Source organism: Antedon bifida, chromosome 7 (genome assembly GCF_963402885.1).
Source record: "Antedon bifida chromosome 7, ecAntBifi1.1, whole genome shotgun sequence".
NCBI lineage: Eukaryota > Metazoa > Echinodermata > Crinoidea > Comatulida > Antedonidae > Antedon > Antedon bifida.
The window spans coordinates 10,511,533-10,526,477 of record NC_136232.1 but is presented as its reverse complement, the minus strand read 5'-3'; the positions used below and the strand labels follow the sequence as shown (position 1 = coordinate 10,526,477).

Sequence of the window (14,945 nt, the reverse complement as noted above, 5' to 3'; positions counted from 1 at the left end):
GAATCGCGGGACTAAATTGATAACAACATTGTGAATTAGGCTACACAAAACAAGCCACTAGCTGACATTTCGATACGTCAGAGATAACGTTATCAGTCAAATGACATTTTAAATGTAATCTGTCTGTTCTTGCTGTATAGAATATAAAGCAAACATCGCTATTTTAACTCAGCCAATGTCGTTATGTTGTCATTATGAGGCAAAATCATTTATACAGTTTCATTTAAAATTCATTAGGACGCTAATGGTGCGATGATACAGGATCGTATGCGCCGAATGAGTTTGATGATACTGGGCACGAGAAGGTCATTAGCACTGGGCACGGGAAGGTCATCAGCGTCTTTTTATAATTTTCTATAAAGTTCTTTCTAAGCTCTTTGCTACACTATCAAACTTTATGTGACAAAAAAATGATGTGACCATATATAGACATGGTGATGTCATATCACTACCATACTTGGGCATATCCCTGCCTGCCATATTGGTGCACTTTTTTTGTCAAACTAATTTGACAGTGTAGACAGAACATAATATTTTATGTTTATTCTGTAATAACTGTTGGCGTCACACTTGTTTACATTAGTGTTCACGACGATTTTAAGTGTTTTATCTTGAAAATGTTAAATGTATTTAATGCTGTGTAAATACGAACGATACTGTTACTTTTGTTTTTGCGTTATTTGTTTTTATTGAACGATTAACGAGATAAAATAATAATATATGATTAATTGTTTTGGTTGTTGATAATTCATAATCAAAGTTGATGTAGCAGTGTCGAAAAGGACACTTTGGTCTTGCAGTATTTTGCCAATTTTGTTTATCTGCTCTGGTAAAATGGTGTCATGGATTGGGACGCTCAAAAGACAGACGTCACTTTCGATACTGGCAGATGATTGGTTAGAAGTCATTTAAACGCCGACGCCAACAAGACAACAATGAGCCCTCTATTACTGCTCTTCTTCGTAGAGCTTATTTTGTACAGTATCAACATTTCAGACATTAACAAAACCAAACACAACATTTTATACTATTATTTTATGATCACACAATAATTAACATTTAAAAACAGAAAAAACAGAACCTGCATATCAACAGATATTTGCATCTTCAAAAAGCAACGTAATAACAATCAATATCCAATAAATAAAACTTGAAATACAAATAAATAACTCAATAACATTAGCTTTTAACCCTTTAATAAATATAGTTAGATACTTTGAACTTAAAAGTTAACTCCGGTTTTGAAATTTCTAATTACTGTAATATGGTGATATCATGCAGCGAGTTGTAAAACAAGAAATTACGGCAGTCTGTTTTGATGGATATTATAATTGCTAAGCAGATGGTAAATTAGATATTTTCTGCAGTCTGACTTGACTTCATTATTATTATTTAATTATTTCATTCTTATATCCTATATTCTCTATGCAGCAGGTAGTACATAAGTTTTTTTAAGCAGTTCGGCATGACAAGATTCAACATAAGTTTCACTAAAAATCATATCTTAACTTAACTTTTATTCATTTTCTTCTTTTGTTTGTAATAGTCTTTCCACAAACTCATTTATTTCACCCGCACTTGCTTCATATTTTGCTAATTGTTTAGGTACTTCCCCCTGCAATATATATATATATTTGATGATTATTCATTTTGAAATATCTTTTACATTGTTGTTTATGAAAATAAGCAAGTACTGTAAACTTAAGCTCTGTCTACACTGTCTATCAACCTATTTTGACAAAAAAGTGTGATGTGCCCAAATATGGTAGTTATATTCCCAAATATGGTAGTGATATGACATCATCATGTCCATATATGGGCATATCAATTTTGTTGTCACATACATTTTAATAGTGTAGACAAAGCTTAAAACGTTTTTACAACATTAAAAAAAAAAGTAAAACAAGCTTACCAGTGTTTCTGAGAGGCTTCTGGGATTTTGAAACATCTCTAAATCTGGAGCAGATTGCAAATCCCGATAAAAACTACTAAAATCATTTGTTGGATCAGAACGAGCAAATGCTGGTTTCTAAAAAAGAGTAACCTTTGTTTTACTTTAGTACACTTAAAAAAAAATGTATTTCTTGTAAGTAGATAAATTTGAGTAAAACTATTGCAATTTATTGACATTTTACTTATTAAAATTTGTTTAATGTATTAATGTATTATATCATTTAATACAAAGAGTAGCTGGCTCATTTGAATTACAGCACCGTAGTTGCTTTAAGCTGCTAGTTCTCAGCATTTCATATTATACAAATAATGAATGTTTATGAGTGTAATGGTACAAATAATGGCATGAGGTGAATGATGAAAGGTTATATCTCGCGGTGGTGTTTACAAACAGAGGCAGGACGACAGGTGGCGCTGTTGTATTTCAATGTAATTTTTGTATTCTAAATTTTTTTTCATCCGCGAAACGTTTTTTTTTTTCGTACACAAAATGTTTAAAAAAGTATTATTAAACGATCGTTTAATAGTGCGTACTATTGCACGCCATGTGACCCACAATCGTCCAATCAAACGACAGGAATTTATTTAGGTGTTATATAATATGGTATATGACTGACATCCTAGTAGTTGTTTGCTAAAGCTCTGCCTACACTATCAAAAAGGTGTTATGTGACTAAATATGGTAGTGATGTGCCCAAATATGGTAGTGATGTGCCCAAATATGGTAGTCATATGACATCATCATGTCCATTATTATGTACACATCACATAATTTTGTCACATAAAGTTTGATAGTGTAGACAGAGCTTAAAGCTGATGACAATGCAAAGGATAGCTTCTCTAACAAAGTAAAGTAAAATAATATTAATAATTAATATCTGTATTACTTACTAGATCCACCATCACAAAATCTTCAACACTTTCTGAGGACTTTTGCAGCGTAGAAGGTGTTGAAGGGACATTCACTAAATCTTCCTAAAATTCAAATTTAAAAAAAACACAGTCATGATAATGCATTGGGAGTCTTTATAAAAAAAAGAACTGATTAGATAGAAGAATAGTAGAATTATTTTTACAACTATTCATTTTTTTATTTCTCACCTGTTTTGTATCTGTAAGAACATGTTGATGTTTAGGTGATTCAACTACATGGACATCTGATAAAAGTGATACAAATGGTATATCAGCTTGGCTGTTTGAAATCTCAAGTGACTGGTTCAAGCTTGCAAATGCTCCAAGTTTGTGGTCTCCACTCAAACTACTAAAAGAACAATTTTATATGACATATTACTATGAGAGTACTATGAGATTGATATTTAACAAAAATATATTGTATTACTTATTATGTAGATTTACTGTATAATTCCTTATACGGTTTGCTATAAGATGGTTTTTTTTAAGTTGTTCAAATTACTTTTTGTGACTGCGGCTGATTCAAAGGTCAATGGTCAACTATAAAATAAGATTCTTTAAGTTATAAAACTAATAATAATACACTAACCTTTGGCCTTCAAGTACAGCATCTTCAGTTTCTGGTAGGTCAGCTATTGCAAGAGGATTGGTTATAGGTCTTGAAGACATGTCATAGAGGTCATAGTTCCCTTTGTCAGGAGGTGAGGTAGAAAAGTCTGTGATATACTCTGAATATGAATCCTGTGCTGGTACAAATGTTTCAGTTTGCCTAAAAGATAATCATATTAAATGACATTATTATTACATTTTTTTTATATTTAGCATTTTCTAAAGAAATAGAAGTGTTTTATCACTGAGATTACTTTCTTGAAGAAATGAGAAATTAGAATAGTGAACTTTCGAATTGAAGTGACCTATTGTGTCACCGTCTGAACTTGTACAATCCAAAAAACTGTCCAAAGAAGGACATCAAATATGTCCCTGCATGCACACAATGTATAGGTCCTCACAAATTGGAAACTCCTTATTAGGACTTTCCCAACGTCCTCGATTCATAAAACATTTAAAATACCTGTTTTTGGTAGATGTGCAAGGCCTACATTCCGTAGTATTTTTAGAGTTTCCATAATGATCATCAGAAACTTTCATTGGATTTGAATTACTTCTTTGCAATGATCTAAAAATCAAACAGATCAAATAATAATCAAGTTTTGATTTAGAGAGCTATAAATTTAAAAGTCTTTTGATTTGCCAGAGTTCACTTTAAACCTAGTCTAGTAATCAGTTACACGCAATTATAGCTATCAAGTCTATTGTATAATGATTTACAGAGTTGGAATAAAGCTCTGTCTACACTATCAAACTTAATGTGACAACAAAATGTGATGTGCCTAAATATGGGACATGATGATGTCATATCACTACCATAGATGGGCATATCACTACCATATTTGGGCACAACACATGTTTTTTGTCAAACTTAGTGTGATAGTGTAGATTAACTAGCATATCAATAAATAAGGGAACCAATATTCTATTCAATAATTTCAGCAGCATGAACGAAAACCTCTTATTTTCAAAAAGTTATCATACAGTACCTTTGAGTAGTGAGTGTTAGGTTTGTTCTATAAGAGGCTGATAATACCAGAGAGCCAACTGGGGTTAATACTGATCCTACTTGAATACTCTTGTAATCTACAAAAAACAATTGTTTATTAATAATTATATCTTTATATCTATACATTTTGTTGTATGTTGGAATGCCAGCTCCTGTAATTTCTTCTGATTGGAGATAATAAAGTTTTTCTTATGTCATATTTAAAATGTTATTTACACAATTTGAAATGTATGAAAATGAAGCCAAATTTAGATAAATTTACCTAATAAATATCTGATACTGTAAATAAGGGCATGTGGCGGAGTGTGTTGGACATTCGAAAACTGATCGTAAGATCGAGGTTCAAATCTAACTCTTGGCGCATTGCTTATATCCTTAGGAAAGATACTTTACTTATGTTTGCCTCTTTCCACCCAGGTGTATAAATGGGAACCCGGTTAGATCAAGACACAACTTTGCGCTGATTACTAGCTGCATTATGGGAGTATGTTTCCATATGTGTTTGATAATAAAAAAAAAAGAATAGGGTAATAATGTTCAGTGCTTAGAGGTTTCACAACATTAGGCACTATATAAATCCAGGATATTATCATTATTATTTTTATTAATTTCAAAGGAAGTCAGAGGCCCAAGAAAAAGAATGACAGGCATAACATGTCTATTACCTTCACCAAGTAAACTATTGTTTGGTTCACCAAAGTATATCCTATAGAATATCTTGTAATCGTCTGGACTTTGATGACGCGAAACCCGGTATGCGGGCGTGGTGCGTGCAAGGCATATTAAAGATTTCAACAGCAATGACATTCTGTTGTAGACTTTATAATAGATTCGAACACTGGGGTCACTCTTCTCTGTCATGGCCAACTTCCAAGTCTCCAGGATCATTGAATCTCCCTACAAATAAATTTACAAATATGTGATAAAACGAAAAGAAAAAATACTCCAATATATCAGGATGCAAAGTGAGTGAGTGAAGCCTAGAACATCTCAATCTCATGCTGAGTATGTTCTAAGGCTCTGTCTACACTCAAACTTTATGTGACAAAAAAATGTGATGTGACCAGATATGGACATATCACTACCATATTTGTACACATCTCACTTTTTTCAAACAAGTTTGATAGTGTAGACAGAGCTACCATATTTGGACATATCACTTCCATATTTGGGCACATCATATCTTTTTGTTTTCAAACTAGTTTGATAGTATAGACAGAGCTTAAAACATAATACCAACCTCTGAGGTCTTGAGTGATATTTCTATACATAGTGGTTCGTCAATTTGTGGAAGACGATTATTTAATTGTTTTCTCGCTTCAGCTTGGACTCCTGCTTTATCAATCACAGATAAGTTAAACTGTAAAAACAAATACGACAATATCTAAGCAAGGGAAAGGGGATTGCTTTATTTTAGCCAAAAAATAAATTGGTAGAACTATCTGATATAACTCTGTTCAATTTCCATTTTGGTGAGCTTTTTGGTTAACCAGTCTTTTAGATTTTACACTCTTTTCTTTTGTTTTTTGTTTTGTTATGCATTTGTCCTTTTTCATGATGAAATAAATAAAATGAAATGAAACAAACACAAAATTAATTCTTACCCAATCTGACCGTGATGATGTACTTCCTGACCTCGTATTGACCTTTTCTCCTAGTCTTGCTTGAACTATCACTTGAATACACTGAAATTGGTTAAAGTTAATTTTTATATTTTTATTAATAATAAATGTATACGGTACAATATATAGGCCTATATATTATTCATATGCAATCCAAAAAAGATATAAATGTACCTTTAATGCAAAGAATTTTGTAAACTGGTCAAGACCTTTAATCTCTTTATCTGTCAAAATGCTCTGAGCCATTTTAAGGATAAATCACTAGAATTATCTGAAAAAATTTAAGAAAAAAAATCATGTGAAAACAACAAATAAAAATATTGATATTGAATAATACTACAATGAATTCACTACTTAACACTTTTTAATGTTGCAAAATTCATTGGTTTTTAAATTTATTTTGACATAACTTAATATTTTATAAACAATACGGATTATTAAATTCATTTAGTCACACATTTTGTAAAAATTGCAGCCAATTTTACAAAATATTTTATTGAAATATATTCCAAGACTCTTTGAATGATGTCATCTATTTTAAAAATTAAGAATAGTTTTAGAAGTGAACTTAAACTGACATAGAGTCTAACAACATTATTAATTTAGAGATCTTAAATTAAATGTTTTAATTAAAACCTACATACAAGGTGTTTATATATTTGATGGTACCAGTAGGCCTACTTCTGTACATACATTATATATTTTGGGTAGACTTCCACCTTATCACTAGTAACTACCAGCAAAATTTAATTTACACTACTATACAACAATACAAATCATCTATGTCACTTAACCAGGATCTAGGCCTATTAATAACTATTTACTACATTTAATCATCACTTCTTGTCACTTTTTATTATTCAATTTAATAATTAATAAAAATTAAGTAATTTTAGTAGGCCAAAATACAATACACAGTGAAAATCAATACAATAAAAACCACACTATTACAGGATAGGCTATTTTATTCTAAATAGATATGATGATTGTCACACCACACGACATATAAAATGAAGTCACTGCCTGTTGTCTGTTTCTGGTCTCGCGTGTATGGAATGGAAGAATGATTAAATGAAGAGATGATGAAATGAAGGGCTAACAAAATACAGTCAAATATTCATACTTATCCAACCATAGACTACATCTTATTCTTAAAAAATTTAAAACAATAAACAATTCTTACCAATCTTCAAGCAAGATGAATATTTAAAATGTAAACATTGTAGATTATTTCATTTTGAAAAGCATTTTATCATTTCGACACAGATTTCTAGGCCTACTTTGTTATTGTTTTCTTTTTTTTAGAGGTCAAATTGTATTACATAAGTATTTTATGAACACTTTATAATTTTATTTTTTTTATAGTTTCTTGCAGCTATTTTAAAAATAAAAACTAATACAAATTTAAATAAAATTAAATAAATTGAATTACTTATTTAAAAGGTTTCTTTATAACTATTAGTTTTGTTTTAATCGAATAATCTTTGATTTGAATTTATAAATTAGATATTTAAAGGTCAAGGTCACTTACTACTTCCGCCCCTATTTTGTTTACGGTTCATGAAAAACAAGCGAAACAAGAGAAAAGCCACTTTGATAGATGTAGGTAAAACAGCTGTTATTTACTTGTTCCTCAAATATGTCGAAAAATTCAAATATGAAGTCTACTTGTGAAAGTTTTAATATCACAAATGAGATATTTAAAAGATCAAGAAAACATTGCAATAAAATAACGACACGTATAAGAAGATTTGCCGAGAAAAAGACAGCAGAATCACCCAGCGTCAATAAGGTAGGTTCGCCCTATTTTTTGTTTTTGTAAGGGTAGAGAAGATGACATTCACCCCCGGTAGGCTAGCACCAGACCTGGACCCACGTATCTTGCGGGTAGGCCTAGACTTATCATAGGATTTGCTAACGAAAATCAATTCTAGGATTAGGCTACTATTGAAATGTTAATAGGAAAACATTACATATAGATAGGCCTAGGCCTATACCATTATTGTTAATGTTTATTTATAAATTTATATTAAATAAAAATCAATAAAATAATAATATTAAATGATATTTTATAATTGATTTTTTACGGTAGTTTACTAGTTGTTATCTGTTCGAATGATTTGTTTCGTTGATGCTCCTTTATATCTTGTTTTATTTTTATTTCTGAATTAAATAAATAAAAGAGATAATTACTGTAAAATAATTAATATGCTTCTTAACTTATACTTTCTTAATTCCTATATATGTATTTATTTTTTTTTCAGCCTGTGACATTAACAGAAAATGTAAAAGCAACAATTATCGTAGCATTCAGTTCTGATGACACATTAATGGCGTCAACACATGGGGACCATAATGTTCGAATCACAGATGTCCGTACACAAGAATGTATAATGACGCTGGTCGGACACCCCAGGACGCCGTGGTGTGTGACATTTCATCCGTCATCGAATGAGATCCTGGCATCCGGCTGTTTGGGTGGTGAAGTCCGAGTGTGGGATTTACATGTACGTAGATTTAAAACTTAGCTCATGACTTACTTTGCGTATTTACTCGTGATATAAGCCCAAGCTTTGATGATAAGTGCTCAATGGTAATGTCAACCTATGGTGTACTGTATACAGTACCTGTAGTAGTGCGCATACAATATTAGCATTAACTAACTGTACATGTTTTTTGTTTTCCTAGGGTGGTAGTGAAGTGTGGGTATCAGAGCATCATAATGCTATTTCATCATTGTCATTCCATCCACAAGATCAAGTTCTTGCTATAGCTACTAGTAATCAAATCTCTCTTTGGAACTGGAGTCAGCCAAAGCCATTTGCTTCTGTCAAAACAGCATGCCTAAATGAAAGAGTCAGGTTAGTAATTACAGTATAATAAATAAAGTTGTCAAGATATTGGAGAATTGACAGCAATTTAAATAGTAATTCTTGTTCATGTGGTTATCTGCTAGTGTGATGCATACTACAGCCTTCATTCAGGTATATAACAAGGTTGCAAGCCATCTCTACAGCATTGAAGTCTCCCAGGCTAGGCGGCTCATAGGAACCAAAAAGAACGATAAGGAATGATATATATGTGTGACATTTTGTTTTCTAGATTGATACGGTTCAGTACATATGGAGATTTTCTTTTAACTGGCATTTCAAACAAACCAAGAGAGGAGAATGATGTAGATGCCGCACATAGGTGAGTCAGTTTGTGCTTAATTTACTATCAACAATAACAATTCATGATATTCTGTTTGTCAGAGTTGATAAAATTCTATTTGCATTATATATACTGGTCATTTACAGTCATTGATAAATACTGATCATTTTGTTATTACAGATAAATAATTGATACTAAACCATATATCAATTCTTTTTTCAGTTCAATGTTTGCTGATAATAGGATTTCTGCTGGCTCTTTTCAAAGACCTCTCTCTAGAAGATTTTTCCAATTTAGACAAGATGATTCGGACAGTTTTGAAATACAGCGCCCTCCAAGGCGTGGTAATGAAATACCATACACGCAGACTGTTGAATATCGCGTGAGACGTGCAAATGCACGTAGAGACAGATTGAACACGGCAGAAGTTACATTGGCGCATGCATCCAACCAATCAAGGGAGATTCACAATTTATTATCAAGATCGGATGAAAGTGTATCCACCGATAGCCAGGAAATTAATAGCAGATCACTATTGTCACAAGCCAGAAATTATGCCGCTTCTGTGACGTTGGAAACAGTAGCTAATCGTGCAACCGATGCATTAGTATCGGGAGAAGCTCACAGAGCCGCTGGTCGTGATGCTATGTCACACAGACAAATTCTTGATTCTGTTTTATCAAATCTTCAGAATCAATCGGCAGAAATTCCTCGTAATCAGGATAATAGTATCTTAACTCAAAGAAGAACGAATTCAGTTTTTGGTACAGCAATACAACATCGGCCTTTTAGGCAACGTATAAACGCTTGGCGTTCACCAGACTCTCGTACTGAAAATAACGAAAGTAGAACGCCAACTGCGTTAGAGTTGAGGACTATCCTTCACCCAGAGCTTAGTTTGACGACGACCGCATCTGATGCAAATTCCAATGTTAATTCAAACTCATCTATGCAATCTACTGGTTCGCCAGGTGAAACATCGTCATCACAACTGAATGAGCAACCGTCCTCTGACGACCTGCTGCCCTCAAGTAGTACAATTACACCTACCTCTACCACTTCAAACTCGAATAACCCAAGTAAGTTGGTATGGAAGGCAAAGGCACAGTTTATTGAATGTCCCCCTCAGAGTTATCTATATTCATGACTTACTTATATTGATTATCTTGCAACCCACCTGTATGTATTGTTCCTGGAATCAGAAGTGCAGCATGCATGCTTGAAGATAGAGATAGATTATTATCTTTTTTCATAGTTGTTTTTTCTTTTTTACAGATTTCCAAAGTAGTAGTGCTAGTACATCAAGAGAACAGACACAAAGGCCATCGACCTCTCAGTCTTCATCATCATCTTCCTTCATGGCTTCCACTTTCCTACCGTCAACCTCATCATCCTCCTCACGGCATCATTGTTTACATCACCAAAATAGAGCCTTGGTTCGTAGAATGGAACGCATTGATCGTGTTAGGCAATCTATTAGAGAGCGTGTTCGGGAGCGTGTAGAGGCGCGGTATTCGGAACAGGATGGGTCAAGACCAACTGATCCAGGTAAGAACACAGTGCCCTCAATTGTTCAGACTATATTTAAAAGATCGCCTATCGCCTTTAAATCTGCCTTGAAAACTAATCTTTTTCTTTCAAATTGAGCTCTCTCATACTCCGCTCCTTTGATCACTTACTGCTGGAATTGGCGCATTACAAATTCGTATTATTATTAGATGTATTGTATGACATATTGATCACAGAATTAACAATACACCATCTGAAATCTACCCCAAAATTTGTGAGATATCATTGTATTAAAAGTTGGCATTATTTTCACCAAAACAGCTGGCCTCTCTAACATACGAAGAATAGCTAGAAGGATACAAAATCCAGGACCACTAACACGGAGCTGGACGTCAAGACGCAAATACCGTGGACAACGTCTAGCAGGCGTGTCCGGTGATGATACGCACCGTGAAGTAAGAAGATCAAGGCTTGGGTTTCATAGACTATCGCGAGGAATGGAAAGGTGACAAAAAAATGCTGATTTTTACCAAGAACTAATATTTGTTATGTTTTAAAAATTGAAGTATTTTATAGATAATTAATATCATTCTACTGACACTTTTACTGATTTATTTTCAATTGTATTATTAGGGTTCGTCCAGCCCAACAGCCTCTACATCGTCACTATGACGTGAGTATTTTTGATGAGGAAATTGGCAGACCTCCTCGGAATGTTCATGCTGTTGTCAACAGGGCCATAGCTGGTAAGTTTTATTTTCCACTTATAAAGTTTTCAACAAGAATATGTTCTGTAGATGATTACTTAATTTAATCAAACTTAATCGTCTTACCATAATTTAATATCATAGATGCATTTTTAGTACGTGGAGAAACAGCAGTGGCTAATAACATCAAGAGCACAACACATCGTCTGCAGTGGTGGGATTTTACAAAACAAGAGTTACCAGATATCAGCGATGGTAAATATCAATATTCCATTTTAAATCCGCATCAAATCCAAGGTTTTAGGTTCAAATCCTGTCAGGATCTTTTTAAAAAAAATCATCTCCACTCCCAAAGACGTGTAATGTACAGTTTCTTAATAAAAATAATAATATTCGTTCTTATGTAGCTCTTATTGCACAATGCTTCACATTATTACCGCATTATTACCCCGATCATTATTTGGATCAATCACGTATGGAAACATACTCCCATAATGCAGCTAGTAATCAGTGCAAAGTTGTGTTTTGACCTTACCAGGTACCCATTTACTCCTGGGTTTATTTTGTGAACATGGTTGCCACCTTTGAGCACTTGGCAATAAGCCTAAGTTGAAAAGGAGTGAAACGACTTCCAGTAACTTGTTCTACAATTTAAAATGTAAATATATATATCAGGCATATCGTACCATCCCATAATAATGCTTCACATTCTTCAATTGACTAATTAAAATCTTTTGTTTTAACAGCCAAATCGTGTCTTATCGTCCCACACTGTAAGATTCACAATGACAACAGCTGTGACCTGTCCCAGGATGGTAGACTCTTAGCAACGTTTGTTCCAAGTCCTTTTGGTTTCCCTGACAATGGTGTTCTAGCAATATACTCACTCATGCCAAACAACTTTGGTGATGTTTTATATACTAAAAGTTTTGGTATGTTATTTTAATATTGTTTTCCATTAAAGCTCTGTCTACATTATCAAACTTTATGTGACAAAAAAATGTGATGTGCCCATATATGGATATGATGATGTCATATCACTACCATATTTGGGAATATCACTATCTACCATATTTGGGCACATCACACTTTTTTTCTCAAATTACATAATAATATAATAATAATCAGATTTGATAATTATACTAGAACTATAAATGGATAAAAATATGTAATTGCTGTAATCAATTAAGTATACAGTACTTAATGTTATACATTGATATAAGGTATATTCAGATCTAGAATTGATAATATTTAATGATTTGTATTTCAGGTCCAAATGCAATTTGTACAAGTCTTTCACCATTAGGTAATTATGTAGTTGTTGGCCTGGCAGCTAGACGGTTACACTGCTTGAATCAAACATCTAGAAGGGTAAGTGTATGACCTTTGAAACTGATATTTTAGCTCTTGAAGTAGGTGCTAATTGCTATATAAGACAACCTGCGTTGGGAGAACACTTTATTATATAAAATTGTTGTCTTCTGCAGACTATGGCACAGGTATTCAAAATGCAGGCGCCGTATGGTGGGGAGAATTCACTTGTACAAGTAAACTCTATATTACACAACGGAGATGGAGATCAAAGGCAGCATGCTAGTGTGAACGTTGTCAAATGGATTCCAAGCCCAGGAGCAGGCATAGCCTATGGCACCACTAAAGGTGATCTTCGTATTTGTGTTGCCAGGTAAGTTTTTCTCTTTCATCCTTTACTTACTATGTGTGTATATTGAGACTCTTCAAGCCAAGCTTAAGAGCCCATTTTTTATAGGCTCTCAGTACAGCCAATAAATTACTATAATTATATAATATGTTATATTTATTTAGCCCATCTGTAGCAATAAATGAGGACCAAAATCAACAATCAAACGGTAACGGAGACATGTACAGTCGATACAGCATCGACCCTGTACAACGAGCTCGTCTTTACAATGACATCAGTTTAATGGCTCTTGGAATCCAATTCCCCGACGATCCCGGTAGCGAAAGGGCCGGAGCTCGAGTTCCTAGGGTAGCACGGGCGACACAAACTGGTGAGGATGATGACGAACCAATGGAAAGACGGAGTACATCTAGTATGTCAAGTACATCAACACAAACGGAACAGCTGCTTGTGATTGAAGCAGCACAAGATGGAGATAGTAATTCCAGTCAGGAAGGTGTGCCATTAGTTCCTGTCTTAGCTGATGAACAGCCAGCTGAAGAACAGCAAAACCCTGGGGAAGAGGCTAATGCTGATGAAAGGGGTGATGTTGAAATGGGGGAGTTGGTAAATGCTGATGAAAGGGGTGATGTTGAACTGGGGGAGGTAGTAATTGGTGGTGCTGAAAACCAACATCATTCAGATACGGAAGAAAGCCGAGACCATGAGACTGGTGAAAGTGTTTAGCGTAAAAGTCTGTAGTACCGATCTAACATTCCAAGATGTTTTCAACAATAAGCAGAACAACTCTGTCTTGTCTAGTAGCACCTGCAAAGTTTCCAACAGACACACCTACCAATTTATGCGGTAGACTAAAATGTTAGCCTTTCCTGATCAACGCAAAAATGTTTGTACCAGATATAGGTCCAATGTCAAAGTAAGGTGCCAATACCAATTTAGCAGGCAAAAGCGGATTTATACCAGTTAAATTGAACAGGTTAAAAAAGATTTTTCTTTTGTTGATTTACTTTCGACTTATTTTGTAATAAACACCCATGATCATGTTAAGTCCATACTGCTTTTTCAATAATTGAACAAGTGTTAATTTAGAAAAAAAGATGTTTTATCAATTTCTAGTTTTAGACACAATCTTCAAAGTGCTTAGTTTTAAACTTTTATAATAAACTTAGACTGCCATTTGTAAATTTCCTTGAGATTATTGGTACACAAGATTAATCTATTTATCAACATATGATCATGTTTTGTTCTTTCTCTGATATTTCTATAGAAAATACTACTGTAATTGAAGCAAATACCGATCATTTCCTGCCTCAGACAAAGACTGTGCAATTTGTTTTTTTTAAAGAAAATGATAGCGTAAAGCCCTGTCTACACTATCAAACTTTATGTGACAAAAAAGTAATGTGCCCATATCACTACCATATTTGTGCATACCACTACCATATTTGGATACATCACATTTTTTTGCCGCATAAAGTTTGATAGTGTAGACAGGGCTTTACTTTTAATGTTACCAGTTTGAAAGATAGAGTGATTTATAACTTGAAAAATAACTTTCATTTATTCAATAATTTTTGTTTTAAAATTTCTCTTCTATTTTTGTTTTAGTTTAGGGCTTTAGATTGAGCTCTTACAATTTATTTTTTCCCTTAAGTAAATTATATTTGTATAATATGCCTATACTACTAGGCAGTGCAGTAAAGGTATTATCATTTTTTAGTTTGTAAAAATTTAAGTAGGCCTACTGTATTTTTTTAACACTATGTGCTGTTTTTGTTTATTTATGGTGCTAATAATTGGTATAAGCCCTC

The 14,945-nt window shown here is 33.4% G+C and overlaps 2 protein-coding genes across 3 annotated transcripts; one reads left to right on the top strand and one right to left on the bottom strand.

The window, feature by feature from the left end:
* Window positions 1-663: 663 nt before the first annotated feature.
* Window positions 664-7,399, bottom strand: LOC144847808 (autophagy-related protein 13-like). Of its 2 annotated transcripts, none has more exons than XM_078704334.1 (12): window positions 7,289-7,399; window positions 6,280-6,376; window positions 6,088-6,168; window positions 5,724-5,843; window positions 5,149-5,380; window positions 4,464-4,560; window positions 3,938-4,042; window positions 3,455-3,634; window positions 3,055-3,214; window positions 2,845-2,928; window positions 1,913-2,029; window positions 664-1,615 (listed from the first exon to the last, which is right to left on the bottom strand). In XM_078704334.1, the coding sequence occupies exons 2-12, from the start codon at window positions 6,349-6,351 to the stop codon at window positions 1,517-1,519; spliced, it is 1,347 nt and encodes a 448-aa protein (XP_078560460.1). In that variant the 5' UTR covers window positions 6,352-6,376; window positions 7,289-7,399; the 3' UTR covers window positions 664-1,516. The 2 variants fall into 2 exon arrangements, with proteins under 2 accessions (XP_078560460.1, XP_078560461.1); XM_078704335.1 differs by having other exon boundaries at window positions 3,055-3,211.
* Window positions 7,400-7,685: 286 nt separating this feature from the next.
* On the top strand, window positions 7,686-14,473 carry LOC144847483 (activating molecule in BECN1-regulated autophagy protein 1-like). Its single transcript, XM_078703873.1, has 13 exons — window positions 7,686-7,897; window positions 8,370-8,612; window positions 8,794-8,966; window positions 9,208-9,297; window positions 9,481-10,337; window positions 10,534-10,806; window positions 11,089-11,272; window positions 11,401-11,513; window positions 11,619-11,729; window positions 12,221-12,406; window positions 12,745-12,845; window positions 12,962-13,158; window positions 13,299-14,473. Exons 1-13 carry the CDS (start codon window positions 7,745-7,747, stop codon window positions 13,858-13,860), a joined length of 3,243 nt encoding a protein of 1,080 aa, XP_078559999.1. The 5' UTR covers window positions 7,686-7,744; the 3' UTR covers window positions 13,861-14,473.
* The last annotated feature ends 472 nt before the right edge of the window (window positions 14,474-14,945 follow it).